Source organism: Hyla sarda, chromosome 10, assembly GCF_029499605.1.
Source record: "Hyla sarda isolate aHylSar1 chromosome 10, aHylSar1.hap1, whole genome shotgun sequence".
Lineage (NCBI taxonomy): Eukaryota > Metazoa > Chordata > Amphibia > Anura > Hylidae > Hyla > Hyla sarda.
In genome coordinates, this window is record NC_079198.1 from 133,210,483 (window position 1) to 133,226,655 (window position 16,173).

Consider the following 16,173-nt stretch of genomic DNA (forward strand, 5'->3'; position numbering starts at 1 on the left):
AAAAAAAGCTGTGTACTAAACACAAAAGTGCACTTTGTCAAAGACTATTAGGAATGGACTGCTGGGAATTATACCGTCTACAGACTAGTATAACCAGCAGATGATTTTTTGTGGAACAAAGACACAGAATTGCGCTGACAAATTATTCCTGCCTCCTCTGCTAAGGTTTATGAAGTTGAGGCAGCTTGATGAAATGTATGAGGCAACACACAGCTATCTGCCCCTCTCTGTAATACATTGCTGAAGAAAGTGACTGGGAGGTTAAAGGGGTACTCTGGTGAAAACCTTTTTTCTTTTAAATCAACTGGTGGCAGAAAGTTAAACATATTTCTAAATTACTTCTATTAAAAAATCTTAATCCTTCCTGTACTTATTGGCTGCTGAATACCACAGAGGAAATTATTTTCTTTTTGGAATGCTCTCTGATGACATCACGAGCACAGTTCTCTCTGCTGACGTTATTATAATAATAATAACACTTTATTTATTGTTGTCCTTAGTGGGATTTGAACCCAAGTCCCCAGCACTGCAAGGCAGCAGTGCTAACCACAGAACCACCATGCTGCCCTTAGCATACATGTGCTATACATGTGCTATGCATGTGCTATGCATGGTTGCTAAAATGGACAGAGATGTCAGCAGAGAGAACTGTGCTCGTGATGTCATCAGTGTTCCAAAAAGAAAGGAATTTCCTCTTTAGCATTCAGCAGCTAATAAGTACTGCAAGGATTAAGATTTTTTAATAGAAGTAATTTACAAATATGTTTAACTTTCTGCCACCAGTTGATTTAAAAGAAAAAAGGTTTACCCCTTTAACGGCTGCAGTAAAAATCCTTTTCAGTGAAAAAAACACTGCTCTCTGTCCAGCAGAACGCTGATGTGACTAGGATGTGAAACGCTGCTGGAATGAGCTTTTCTGTGCAACACACACACAGCGATGTCCATCCTATCTCTCTGCAGTGTAATTAATGATATGATGAGCCGCAAAATGGCTGCTGAATATATGGGGCTGTGACATCACAGGGGTGACTGGCTGCTTATAGGCTGCATCCTGCATGTGATTCAGGGTAATCCCACCTACCTTCCTTCCCACCTTGCCTTCCAACTTTCCCAACGATCTTTGCCCCATGTACTGACATGTGGATCCACCATTTTAGATGCCCTGGAGCCTGGACCACAGTAAATGGAGTTTAATTAAGCGATTTGCGCGATAGAATCCCATTGATATTCGCATTCATTGTAAAACGAATATTTCATGAAATTCGTAACAAATTCAGGTTCGTCAGCTTCCAGCAATCCATCGGCGAAGGCATGTCCAAGAGACAACAGTATGCGCTAATTTATCCAACGGCGCTGAAGTTGAATGTGCTCTTATCCAAGTTTCTGGTGCTGCAGTCCCTCCCTTTTCAAGTGGTGGACTCTACACCTTTCAGAGAACAGATGGCTTGTGCTGAGCCGAGGTGGAGAGTCCCAAGCCATGATTTATTTGTGAGGAAGGCAGTACCAGCCCTGCACAATTTTGTGGAACAGAAGGTGGGCCAGTCCTTGAGCCTGTCGGTGTGTACCAAAGTGCCGACATGTGTAATGAGCTGTAACTACGGGCAGGGACAATACATGTCCTTTACAGCCCACTGGGTAAATGTGGTTCCTGCACAGCCACAACAGCAACTTGGACAGGTCACGCCACTTCCTCCTCCACGCTCTCGCTCTCAGGCAGTTGGTCCTGTGACAGTGTGCGACTCCGCCTCCTCATCCTCCACCGTGTCCTCAGCCTCCACTTCACGGGCAAGTCTCACCGCCGTGCCCTGCACACATGGAGTACCAGTACCAATAACACAGATCAATACTGTGAAATGGCACAGCATTGTTAAGTATATGCAATCTTAAGACTGCATGTAATAGTCTTCTATGGAGACTATTGACAATCCCTCCTACCCTTTGGCTAGGCCCTGCACACTTAGCTAGGGTAGGGACCATTGCACAGTTGGGTACCACTATATACATTAGTTTGGGTCATCTAAGTAGGTAAGGACAATGGTGAAGGTAGAGATCAGGGCTGCACTGCCAAATCTGCGACACCTGTCAATGGATGGAAGAACTGAGCAATCAGAATGGACATTTCACTGGTAAAACACCTGTATTACTGAAGTGCATGCACTGACAGGCTGTCTGTAGTGCCTCCCTACAGTACAGGGAGGTACTACATGTTCTGTATTACTCTGTGCCAGGGTTAGCTAAATAGATTTTAGTATAATAAAAAAAAACATACAAAACATAATACAGAAAGTCTAAAGTCTTTCAATATCCCATAATGTCTCAGATAATCACATTAGGTCCCAACCCATTAACCAGATGTTTAACACGAAATTCCTGATAAAAATAAATAAATAAATTCTGCAATCAAATCAAAGCCAATTGTGCTTCTTAGTACATGTCTGCCTTTTATAAAGTGTAAACTGTGCATATTTATAAGTATATGTGCACACACGAGCCATTTTGCCTCCTTTAAACTCTTGGGGACCCAGGGGCGTACCTGTACGCCCTTGTCCTGCTCCCCTTCTATGACGTGGGGCCAGGAGCTAACCCCGCATCATAAAGGGTCGGTTCCGGCGGCCACTATCATCTATCAGCTAATTTACCGTGTGCGTAAATGTCCGAACTATGATAACATAATGTTAATTAAATCGCACGGTACCGGCGCTGGGGCTCCTATGTTCATCGCATATTGATCTGAAGTTAATGGGTGTAATGCCGCCTCAGTACGGAGGACACCGTGGCCGAGAGCTGTTGCAAAGAGACGAATGGTGGATTGCCAGATTAAGCGCTACAGGCAACATGGAAATATGGGTCTGAATGACCGTAACGAGTTTGGCTCTTTTTTATAATTGCTGTTCTTCTATCCCAATTATTTATATTTGCTTTCACATATGTTATTGTTATGTATGTTATTTTGCATGTCACATGATTTTTTGCCACGTGATCCTTTCATGTATCAGGTTGCCTAGTGACTACGGAGCATCCTCTCTATGCAACTTGGAGTGACGCACGGCACCGCTATTCCGGTTTGAGGAAGTGAGCCAGACACACAAAACAGCTTGTTCTGGCTATCCGCGCCCACCACTCATGTGATGTTCCTCTATTGAGAATAAAGAACATTCCTGAATGGTGAGTGCCGTCTACCAAGTCTCTTTTTGTGATTGGAGTCATTTCTTAACAGTGAGAGAGCACAACCGCTACAGGCCTCCTGTGTACCTGCTTGTGCTTAGTGTCGTATGTGCCGGATTGCTTCCTCTTTGGGATATTATATACTGTTCAGACCGATTGGTAACACTGCGGTGTAATCACAAGGTGCAATCTGCTTATCACAAATGCCCCAGGCGTCTGCCATGACAGATCTTCTGATACAGTCTGCCTACTTAGATCAATGTCATGCATGTGTATTGAATTGAACTACATAAGCAATTCAATGATTGCCTATAAAAGTCCACTAGGAGGATTTTAAAAGTGTAAAGGAAAAGTAAAAAAAAAAAAAAAATGTTTTAAAAACATGGAAAAATCCCTCCCCTTACAATAATATCCCCCTTTTTCCATTTTTTAAATAAAAAAAGACTAGGATGACCAGGAAATACAGCACACACATGGCATAAAGAATGTTCCATGACGCAAGTAAGGACAAGGACACATGGCAAGCTGGGGGTTGCCAACCAGCAGCGTTACAGTTATAAATAAAAGAAATGCCATATTCCAATATTACTGATTTTTGGTCACATCCCAAACAAATTGAAGCCCTGTAAGAAAATATATTGTATACTGTGAAGTAAGATCCACTTATCCTCGTTCCTGCTGCAACATCTTCTTCTGTAGCCCCGCCTCTAGAGATGACATCACTAGAGGTGGAGCTACAAAAAAAGGAGATCACAGCCTGGAGCGAAGTTGGTAAGTATAAGTCTGTTCACATTATGCATTTTTAGCCCTTCCCTGGGGAGAGCACACATAAAGCAGTATGTACCCAAACAGAAAGCCTCCAGCTTTTGCTAAACTACAGCTCCCATCATTCAGAACTGCCAAAGGCAGCCTGAGAATGATGGGGGTTGTAGTTTAGCAACACTTGTTGGCTGCATGTTTGGGAACACACTGCTTTATGGGTGCTGTCCCCAGGGGAGAGCGCCCTTAACCCCTTAAGGACTCAGGGTTTTTCCGTTTTTGCACTTTCGCTTTTTCCTCCTTACCTTTTAAAAATCATAACCCTTTCAATTTTCCACCTAAAAATCCATATTATGGCTTATTTTTTGCATCACCAATTCTACTTTGCAGTGACATTAGTCATTTTACCCAAAAATGCATGGCGAAACGGAAAATAAAATCATCGTGCGACTAAATTGAACAAACAATCGCCATTTTGTAACTTTTGGGGGCTTCCGTTTCTACGCAGTGCATATTTCGGTAAAAATTACACCTTATCTTTATTCTGTAGGTCCATACGGTTAAAATGGTACCCTACTTATATAGGTTTGATTTTGTCGCACTTCTGGAAAAAATCATAACTACATGCAGGAAAATTTATACGTTTAAAAATGTCATCTTCTGACCCCTATAACTTTTTTATTTTTCCACATACGGGGCGGTATGAGGACTCATTTTTTGCGCCGTGATCTGAAGTTTTTATCGGTATGATTTTTGTTTTGATCGGACTTTTTGATCACTTTTTATTCATTTTTTAATGGTATAAAAAGTGACCAAAATACGCTTTTTTGGACTTTGGAATTTTTTTGCGCGTACGCCATTGACCATACGGCTTAATTAATGATATATTTTTATAGTTCTGACATTTACGCACGCAGCGATACCACATATGTTTATTTTTTATTTTTTTTACACAGTTTTTTTTTTTTTAGGGGAAAAGGGGGGTGATTCAAACTTTTATTAGGGAAGGGGTTAAATGACCTTTATTAACACTTTTTTTTACATATTTTTTGCAGTGTTATAGGGACCTATAACACTGCACACACTGATCTCTCATCCTGATCACAGGCGTGTATTAACACGCCTGTGATCAGTGTTATCGGCGCTTAACTGCTCCTGCCTGGATCTCAGGCACGGAGCAGTCATTCGCCGATCGGACACCGGGGAGGCAGGTAAGGGCCCTCCCGGTGTCCGGTCAGCTGTTCGGGACGCCGCGATTTCACCACGGCGGTCATGAACAGCCCGACTGAGCAGCCGGGTCACTTTCAGTTTCACTTTAGAAGCGGCGGTCAGCTTTGCCCGCCGCTTCTAAAGGGTTAATACCGCACATCGCCGCGATCGGCGATGTGTGGTATTAGCCACGGGTCCCGGCCGTTGATTAGCGCCAGGACCGACGCGATATGATGCGGGATCGCGGCGCGATCTCGCTTCATATCGCGGGAGCCGGCGCAGGACGTAAATATACGTCCTGCGTCGTTAAGGGGTTAATGTACTAACCCACTTTTTTGTGTTTTTCTATTTTTCTCATTTCCGATACAGTATGCGGAGGACTAGTGTTTTACATTTAAGTAAAATGGTTAACGAGGGCTCGTGGGGGAGTGTTTTTTGTAGTAATAATAATAATATATATTTTTAAGCGTGTTGTTTAAAAAAAACAAAATACATTTCACAGACTTAGTAGTGGAAGCCTGGGCTTAGACCCAAAAACAGCCAGTGCTAACCCTTAAATATTACCCCGCTACCCACCGCCATAGGGAGGCGTTATCTAGGCTGCAGAGAGCTGATAACAATGGTCCTCACCCACCCTGCTAATATCAGGCTGTTGCTGCTTGGTTGGTATCTGGCTGAGAACGAAAGTGACGTCATTGCTAGAGGTGGGGCTACAGAAGAAGAGGTTGCAGCAGGAACTAGGTGGGTAAGTGGCTCTTTCTTTGCAGTATACAGTATTCAGCTTAGGTGGCTGTATACTGTATACATCAGCAGTGCTAGTTAACTCTTTTCTTGCTAGGCAGGGCAGGTGCATGGCCCTCATCCCAGCACACTATCACTGCTTTACTGACTGCATTGCCAGGTTTGCACAAGCCGAACCTTGCAACGTTTGGAAGTTCAGCGAGCTGCGGTTTTCCAAATTTCGGGTCAAAAGCGGGTTCGCCGGACTCAGCTGGCTTAACCCTGAAGAGACTGGATACATTCTCACTGAAATATTATAATTTTTCCTTTTAAGCAAAGTTTTCACATTGTCATTATGGGGTATTGAGTGCACAATAATGAGGGAAAACTTGTTTTTTGTTTGTTATTGTTTTTTATTTAAGAAGGCTGCAACATAACATTCAAAATGCATTGAATACAGTTGAATAGATTTCAGAATTTAAAGGGGTAATCCGGTGCTCCAGTGTTCTGAACATTTTGTTCACAAAGCTCGGAGCCGGAGGGTGTGATGGTGACGTCACGACCAAGCCCCCTCGTGACGTCACGCCCCCTCCATTCATGTCTTTGGGAGGGGACATGTCAGCATACACGCCCCCTCCCATAGACATGAAAGGAGGGGGCGTGACCGAGATGTCATTACCACTGTCGCAGGAACCTGGCGTCTGTTTAGAACGCCAAGTGCAGCCGGACCCCCTGCAATCAGACATCTTATCCCCTATACTTTGAATTGAGAATAAGATGTCTACCAGTGGAGTTCCCCTTTAAGAAAACAAATAAAAAAACGAAACATAATACAGAAAGTAAGAAGTCTCTGAATAACCCATGTCCCAGATAATCATAGTAGGTCCCATTAGGTTCGAAAAAGGTTAATAAAAAAAAAAAAAAAAAGAAGTAAGATCATAATAACCCATTAACCAATTGTTTAAAATAAATTTTGTCTGCAATCATACTAAAGTCTTTTGTGCTTTCATTATGTTTGAGACGTGTATATTCAGAAGTGTAAGAAGCAGTATATTTGCCCCCAAGAGCCATTTTGTTTTCTTTAATCTGAATAGGTCCATCATTTTGTACTGATTAGTGCTTTCCTGTGCAGCCTCACTGATATCTATGCCAGCTGGCCTGTGGTTGGCCAACCACACCCCCTCTGCAGGAAACGACGCCTTCTCCATCTTAAAGGGGTATTCCAGTAAAAAACTTTATTTTTTTCCTATCAACTGGCTCCATAAAGTTAAACAGATTTGTAAATTACTTCTATTAATTTTTAAGAGAAATCCAATACAAAAAAGCATTTCCTCTGTAGTATACAGCCCCTAAAAAGTACTGGAAGGATTAAAATTTTTCAATATAAGTAATTTACAAATCTGTTTAACTTTATGGCACCAGTTGATTTAAAAAAAAAAAAAAAAGTTTTCCACGGGGGTACCCGTTTAACCCCTTAAGGACTCAGGGTTTTTCCGTTTTTGCACTTTCGTTTTTTCCTCCTTACCTTTTAAAAATCATAACCCTTTCAATTTTCCACCTAAAAATCCATATTATGGCTTATTTTTTGCATCGCCAATTCTACTTTGCAGTGACATTAGTCATTTTACCAAAAAATGCACGGCGAAACGGGAAAAAAAATCATTGTGCGACAAAATCGGAAAAAAAACTTTTGGGGGCTTCCGTTTCTACGCAGTGCATATTTTGGTAAAAATTACACCTTATCATTATTCTGTAGGTCCATACGGTTAAAATGATACCCTACTTATATAGGTTTGATTTTGTCGCACTTCTGGAAAAAATCATAACTACATGCAGGAAAATTTATACGTTTAAAAATGTCATCTTCTGACCCCTATAACTTTTTTTTTTTTCCATGTACAGGGTGGTATGAGGACTCATTTTTTGCGCCATGATCTGAAGTTTTTATCGATATGATTTTTGTTTTGATCCGACTTTTTGATCACTTTTTATTCATTTTTTTAATGGTATAAAAAGTGACCAAAATACGCTTTTTTGGACTTTGGAATTTTTTTGCGCATACGCCATTGACCATGCGGTTTAATTAATGATATCTTTTTATAGTTCGGACATTTACGCACGCGGCGATACCACAAATGTTTATTTTTATTTTTTTTTTACACTGTTTTATTTTTTTTATGGAAAAAGGGGGGTGATTCAAACTTTTATTAGGGAAGGGGTTAAATGACCTTTATTAACACTTTTTTTTACATTTTTTTTACAGTGTTATAGGTCCCATAGGGACCTATAACACTGCACCCACTAATCTCCTATGCTGATCACTGGCGTGTATTAACACGCCTGTGATCAGCATTATCGGCGCTTGACTGCTCCTGCCTGGATCTCAGGCACGGAGCAGTCATACGTCGATCGGACACCGAGGAGGCAGGTAAGGCCCTCCCGGTGTCCGGTCAGCTGTTCGGGACGCCGCGATTTCATTGCGGCGGTCCCGAACAGCCCGACTGAGCAGCCGGGTCTCTTTCAGTTTCACTTTAGAAGCAGCGGTCAGCTTTGACCGCCGCTTCTAAAGGGTTAATACCGCACATCGCCGCGATCGGCGATGTGTGGTATTAGCCGCGGGTCCCGGCCGTTGATGAGCGCCGAGACCGACACGATATGATGCAGGATTGTGGCACGATCCCGCTTCATATCGCGGGAGCCGGCGCAGGACGTAAATATACGTCCTGCGTCGTTAAGGGGTTAAGTAGTTTTTGAATATCTCCCCAACATGTATGTTTCTACTCAGACCTACTACTTCCTGTGAGCAGAAATGCATATGACAGCTGAATAGTCAATGAGGTCACTCTCAAAGACTTTCTTCTGAACCTTACAGTAATCAATGATAAATCCTTCTCCAACTAGAGCTTTCCTAAGAAAATCTTCATCATATGTAACATAGTGAAGCTTTTCTTTCCCGACTGTGTAATATGTTGTATCTAAAGCCCCAAATAATATCAGGTGTCCTCCAGGTTTCAGCAACCGTGAGAACTTCCTGAGATTTTTGATGTAATCATCTTGGTCTTTGCTGATAGCGCCTATTAACCAAGCGCAGATGATACAATCTGCTGGTGGTAAGACTATCGGATCCGTCATATTTTCCTTCTCAAGATTAATTTTCACAACGTGCTGAATGATTGATTTCAGTTTTTCTTCTTTTTCATGGGACTGGTCACTGGAAAAGATGGGTAAAATGAAGAAAGTGATTGTCACAGTCCACATCAGCAAAGTGGTATGAAACTCAGTAGTTAAAGGGATTATCCAGGAATAGAAAAACAGAGCTAATTTCTTTCAAAAGCAGCTCCTGGCCTGTCTCCAGGTTGGGCGTGGAATTACAACTTGGTTCCATTCACTTCAATGGAACTGAGCTGCGGAACCACACCCAACGTGGAGACGGATGGGCAGCAGTTTTTGGAAGAAATTAGCTCTGTTTTTCTATTACTGGATAACCCCTTTAACTTTGGATTAATGGCTTCTAAATGTGCTGGAAAGATTGGAATTTAAAGGGCTGGGATGGTTCACCAATACACACGTATTACATACATTATAGAAGCTAGCAATACACCTATATCCAAGAAGAAAACAAGGTACAAGTAGACATAAGCAAGAGCTCTCAATGTCCCAGTAACTATATAAAACAGCTGATATATAAATAAAGAAACTGAATATAAATAAAGAATTTATTGGATTTATTGCTAAAAGAACTCTAAAAATAATGGTATAGCAACACATAAATAATATGATAAGAAAAAAATATATATATTACTAATACAAATCAGTGACTTGTGTGGATGAGGTAACTAATGTGTTGATTGTTCAGACCCCTAAACCAATTTAGATTTATGTATTTAAGATGTATATGTTACTTCACAACAGATAGTATACATTTGTTTACAATTGTTATGAGAGGATTTTTAGCAAATTTTTTTTACAAAAATAAAAAAAACAATCTTTTATGTATATTACATTTTTCCAGCTGTCTATTTATTAAGATCTTAAGAGCTCATACTTGGTTCAAGGTCAAGTTTCAAGCCTTTTTTTTACATTACCCATTTTTTTATTGTTTATTAGTTGAATATCAAACTGAAGTGGCATGCACCAAAATAAAAAAATAAAAATCATACTTACTTAGAGTTTTCTCTGCTTACTGCTACAGGGTTTCCTAAGCAAAAGCAGAATGTGTGCCAGATTTTGCTATTATGCTAAGTTTCCACTTGTCATGGGATAAGGGTCAGGGAGGCTAGTCCTGATCTAGCACACCTCAACAGGTTTGACCGGTTGGCAGATGAGGGGGGTGTTAGTTCAGAGCTTTTACTGCTGCAGCAGGACACTTCCCTGACAGCCAGAGGGGTGTCTGTTTCAGTAAGGAGGAGCGCAGGGCAAGCCAGACAGGGGCTGGTAGTGTGGGACTCAATTGTTAGAGGGACAGACAGGCGCTTTCCCCCGAAACACGTTATCCTGTTTGCTTCTGCTGTATTCTCAATTAAGCGGTCCAGCTTTGTTTCACACAACTTCTCTGGTCTGATCCTTCATATCTATACTGGAAACCAGCAGCGCCATCTTCAAAGGGTTTTCTACTTGCTTCAGCTGAGCACCCACTAACTTTGAGAAACCTGTGCCAACCTGCTTGTGTCGAAGTATTTTTTGCGCTTATATACTAGGAGCCCCTCCGTCGTTCTATATTTCTTTCTACATTTACAGATCTGTCACAAATATCGGATTCACCAAACAGTCTGTTGTCTTCCTGGCGATTGAGTTTGGCATATCGCAAATCGGGTTTACAGATTACTGGGGGGGCTTGAGTTGATCCGGCAGTAATGGTACACATTGGCACTAATGACAAATTTAGAGGTAAGTGGAGTGTCATTAGAAATTATTTCAGGGACTTAGGCTGCGAGCTTAAGGCAAGGACCTCCATGGTAGTATTTGCTGAAATACTACCAGTACCACGTGCCATACCAGAGAGGTAGTGGTAGATTGGGGAGCTAAACAAGTGGCTCAGAAGCTGGTGTAGGAAGGAGGGGTTTGGTTTCATCGAGAACTGGGCTGACTTCGCTGTCGGATACAGGCTCTACCTTAGGGACGGGCTGCACCTCAATGGGAAGGGTGCAGCTGTATTTGAGGAGAAGATGGCCATAAGGGTGGAGGAGTGTTTAAACTAGGGACTGGGGGGGGGAACTATATTATAGATGGGGAAGATAGTGTAGATAGGGAGCTGGGGAGGAAAGGAAATAGGAAAGATAGCATTAAGTGCATGTACACAAACACTAGAAGCCTCAATAATAAGATGGCGAAACTGGAACTATTAATGTTGGAGGAAGACTATGATATAGTGGGGATAAGTGAGACATGGCTGGATGTGAGATATGACTGGGCAGTTAATATACAGGGGTAAAGCCTGTTCAGAAATAACCGTATAGGTAAAAAAGGGGGAGGGGTTTGCTTATACATACAATCCGGTCTTAGGGCAATTCTGCGCGAGGACATAGGTGAGGAAAATGATTATGTGGAGTCTCTATGGGTAAAAAAAAAAAAGAGGAGGGAGAAAGAATAATAAATTACTGATGGAGGTTTGTTATGATTTGCCAAGTATAATAGAAGCAGCAGAAAACCTAATCATAGGACAAATAGATGGGGCAGCAAAGATGGGTGACGTCATTATTATGGGGGACTTTAACTACCTTAATATAGACTGGGAAGCTAAAAACCTGTAGGTACTGCAAGGGAAACAGTTTTTTGGCAATAATAATGGACAATTGCCTTTCCCAACGAGTGCAGGACCCAACAAGAGGTGGGGCGCATCTGGACCTTATATTAACCAATAGGCCAGACATAGTATCTGAAGTAGAGGTAGGGGGTCATCTTGGTAATGACTATAGCATAATATGTTTTCATTTATTCTATAAGACGATGTCTACTAGTGGGGGCTACTAAAACATTCGACTTCAGGAAGGCCAATTTTCACCAACTAGGAGGAGCTCAGTGACATAGATTGGGACCGTGCCCTCAGTAATAAAAGTATACAAGCTAAATGGGAAATTTTTAGAGCATCCTGAATAGATCTTGTGAATGGCATATACCCAATGGGAATAAACAAGCTAGAAATAGGGAAAAAAAACTATGTGGCTAACCAAAACAGTTAGAGTAAGATAAATGATAAGAGGAAAGCATTTGGACTAAAAAAACAAGAAGATAGTGGGGAAACATTAAAAAAATTATAAGGAGAGGAACAAATTCTGTAAAAAAGAAATACAACTAGCAAAAATTGCAACAGAAAGAATGATTGCCACAGAAAGTAAAAAGAACCCGAAAATATTCTTCACCTACATAAATAATAAGAAACTTTTTTTTTTTTTAAATCAACTGGTGCCAGAAAGTTAAACAGATTTGTAAATTACTTCTATTAAAAATACTTAATCCTTCAAGTACTTATTAGTGTCTGTATAATACAGAGGAAATTCTTTCATTTTTGGATTTTTTTTTGCATAGGCTTGCATTGAGGGGGCGTGACGTCATGAAGGGGTGGCCGAGACATTACTACCCCTGTAGCCCGCACCCAGTGTTTGGAACAAAATGTTCCGAATGCTGGGGCAGTGGAGTACCCCTTTAAATCCCCACAGAGGAGCAGGACACCATTTTATTTTTATAGGTGTACCTGCTTATATATATATATATATATATATATATGTATAGGGGAATATGCAAAGCAGTTCATTACACCACCTTTTCAGGTAGTGTTCCCTGGTATCAGCTTGGCTCCTGTTAAGGAATATAAAAAGCTGATCGGGATTTATGCCAAGCCAGACTACTCCCCAAAAGGGAAGTTTCTACCCATCTGCAGACAGCTGTTTCGGGGTGTTTGCCCCTTGTCAGTACATAGCAGGGTGATCTGGCTTGGCTGTGGTGAGAGGCCTGAGGAAAGTACTGACCCCGTTTATATATATATATATATATATATATATATATATATATATATATATATACGTATAGTTGCAGCATAGCTCTATATTTGTTGATAAAATAAAATTGAAGCTCTTATGACACTTATGGTCAAACAAATGTGTTTCCCATCTACCATTTAGTTGTGGCCTCACTTTGGATGGGACCCTAACACATTCACTCTACCATTTCTGGGCATAAAGCCTCTAACTGGGTGTATGCAGGATCCACTATAAATCAAACACCTCCATGTGGATAGGAAGGGGTGCATCGCTAAGAGAGGTTGCTACTCCCCCCTCAGATTATCCCTGAGTGGGAGTGGCCAGCAGCTTGGTCTGTCCTTTGGTTATGGATAAGAATATTAATCATATTTTTTCAATGACAACTACAGTGGGTTTCACTGGGTATCTGGACAAGTACTGTACCTGCTCCCTTGTATCTCTACATGAAGTTTTGCAGCATGTTCCCATTCAAATGCTCCTGTCCGTGTGTCCAGCCATCTCTTCAGCTCCAGGATGCATCTGTCACTGACCTTCAGGACTATGATGTGTTTGAAAAACTCACAGGCTGAATATAGATGATGAATAATGGAACCAAGGCTGAAGTCAATCAGGACATGTCCTCTAATATGTCCTGTAGAAAAAATGCCAAATATTAAAACATTTGATACATTAAAGGGGTATTTTGGCTTTATACATCTTATCCCCTATTCATTCTGTGCCGGGTGCTGCCTCCGAGACGGGGACGTGATGTCACGGCCACGCCCCCTAGACATGAATGGAGGGGGCGTGATGGCTAGTACATAGCCATCATGCACCCTCTCATAGACATGAATGGAGGGGCGTGGAGTGACGTCACTAGGGGGTGTGACCGCGACGTCATGTCCCCGTTTCGGAGGCAGCACCCGGCACAGAATGTTGGGGGCTGCACCGAGATTGCGGGGGTCCCCAGCGGCAGGACCACTGCAATCATACATCTTATTTTCTATCCTTTGGATAGGGTATAAGATGTATAAAGCCGGAATACCCCTTTAAACCCTCACACAGGCCCTGATCTTGGTTGATGTGTTCCTTGGACAGAAGCATCACATATTACCAGTATTATACGCCAAAAATGATGCCAGTGTTTGTATCAATTTTTTTTATATATATAAAATAATACAATTACATATTTCTAGCAGAGAAAAATATAACAAAACATATTCGTTAAAAGTGTATAGAGCGGACTAAGGACTCAAGCCCACTCCATAATCAGTGCCACCCACTAGTGGCACAGGGTGATCTCTGTTGCGGGCTATTTTAACTGTTTAGTTGCCACTGTCAAGACATTTCGTTGTCAAAACAGTGCATTGTTGGTGGTATTGGGGTCGCAACGAGATTGTTGGTAACCACTCCATAGTCACGGCAGCTGAAGGCCGTCTGAAAGCCTCGGAGCCTGCAGTGACCAATCTGCTCTTACAGTCTACCATAGGCAGGTAGTACTAGCAGATCACAGATAAATCAATTCAATGCATTGCAATAGGAGGGTGGGATAGGTGCAGGGCCGCCGTCAGGGGGGTACAGTCAGTACACCAGTAAGGGGTCCGGGCTACCAGAGGGCTCGGGCCCCGCTGCACCCCCCTGCGGCAGCAGAAGCACAGAAGCAGAAGGCCGCTGTGTAAACAGCGGTCTTCTGCTTTTGGACGTACAGTGCGCAAACTGCGTACATAATGTACGTACAGGCTAAAGCATTTTCCGGCTCCTGTTTGTACATTACACAAATAGTGTACGCAATGTACAAACAGGAGCAAACCTTCCGCTGTAGGCCTCTAATCCAGAATTGGAGATATCAACTACCACATATCAACTACGGAGGCTGAAACGTCCCCTCAATATATCTCTATAGGAGAGCTAAAGCGCTGCATTAAGCAATCTACACATCTCTAGAGCTGCTCTGAAGGGGCGTGTTGGCCGCGGCTTCATAAAGAGAGCCGGGGCCCCGTACAGGAGATTGCGGAGGACTCAGTGGTCAAACCCCCAGCGATCTGACCCTTATCCCATATACTTAGGAGAGTGGATACATTTATGTTCAGCACAACTTTTAGGCATATATAAGAATACTTACTAATCCACTAATGTTTTGCCCTGTTGCCCTTGGTATACACACAGCTCTGCGCAAGCATTAACGCGCACAGCTCTGCACCAACATATACACACAACTCTACACCAATATATACACACAGCTCTACACCAACATATACACATAACTCTACACCAATATATACACACAGCTCTACACAAACATATACACACAACTCTACACCAACATATACACACAACTCTACACCAACATATACAAACAGCTCTGCACCAACATATACACACAACTCTACACCAACATATACACACAACTCTACACCAATATATACACACAGCTATACACCAACATATACACATAACTCTACATCAATATATACACACAGCTCTACACCAACATATACACACAGCTCTACACCAACATATACACACAACTCTACACCAACATATACAAACAGCTCTGCACCAACATATACACACAACTCTACACCAATATATACATACAACTCTACACCAACATATACACACAGCTCTACACCAACATATACATACAACTCTGTACCAACATATATACACAACTCTGCACCAACATATACACACAGCTCTACACCAACATATACACACAACTCTACACCAACATATACACACAGCTCTGCGCCAACATATACACACAACTCTGCACCAACATATACACACAGCTCTACACCAACATATACACACAACTCTACACCAACATATATACACAGCACTGCACCAACATATACACACAGCTCTACACCAACATATACACACAGCTCTACACCAACATATATACACACAGCTCTGCACCAACATATACAGTGGCGTTGCGACCCGGGTGCGGGGGGTGCGGCCCGCACCGGGTGACACCAACCTAATGGGGTGACACCAAGACGCTCCGCAGCACCCACACCCCCTCCCCAGCTACACTGACACCCCCCTATGTGCCCGACCGGCCTCCCATCCGTCAGCACCCCCCCCTGTGCTGTGTGTGCGGTGCACCCGTCCGTTAGCAACCCCCCCCCCCCTTTCAGTGCGCCCGTCCGTCATCACGCCCTCCCCCCCTCACCTTCACCAGTACTGTGCCCGGCCTCCGCTCCCACGTCTGCGCCGGCCTGACGTCACACCGCATGGCCGCGCAGGAGGACGTCAGTTACGTCACTCGCATTGCGCCCGGTGAGAAGGATCGCTGCGCTGGATGGGTGAGTGTGTGTGTCTGTCTCTATCTATGTTTGTGTGTGTGACCCTCTGA

At 42.6% G+C, this 16,173-nt stretch overlaps 1 protein-coding gene across 1 annotated transcript in view; it reads right to left on the reverse strand.

The window, feature by feature from the left end:
* Positions 1 to 8,626: 8,626 nt before the first annotated feature.
* The window catches only part of LOC130293278 (nicotinamide N-methyltransferase-like), a 45,323-nt gene continuing 37,776 nt past the window's right edge, over positions 8,627 to 16,173 (reverse strand). The window contains exons 2-3 of the mRNA XM_056541782.1: positions 13,254 to 13,461; positions 8,627 to 9,064 (exon numbers count right to left, since the gene is read on the reverse strand). Of these exons, the coding sequence (XP_056397757.1) occupies positions 8,644 to 9,064; positions 13,254 to 13,461 (629 nt within the window). The 3' untranslated portion in view covers positions 8,627 to 8,643. The remainder of the gene's footprint in view (positions 9,065 to 13,253; positions 13,462 to 16,173) is intronic.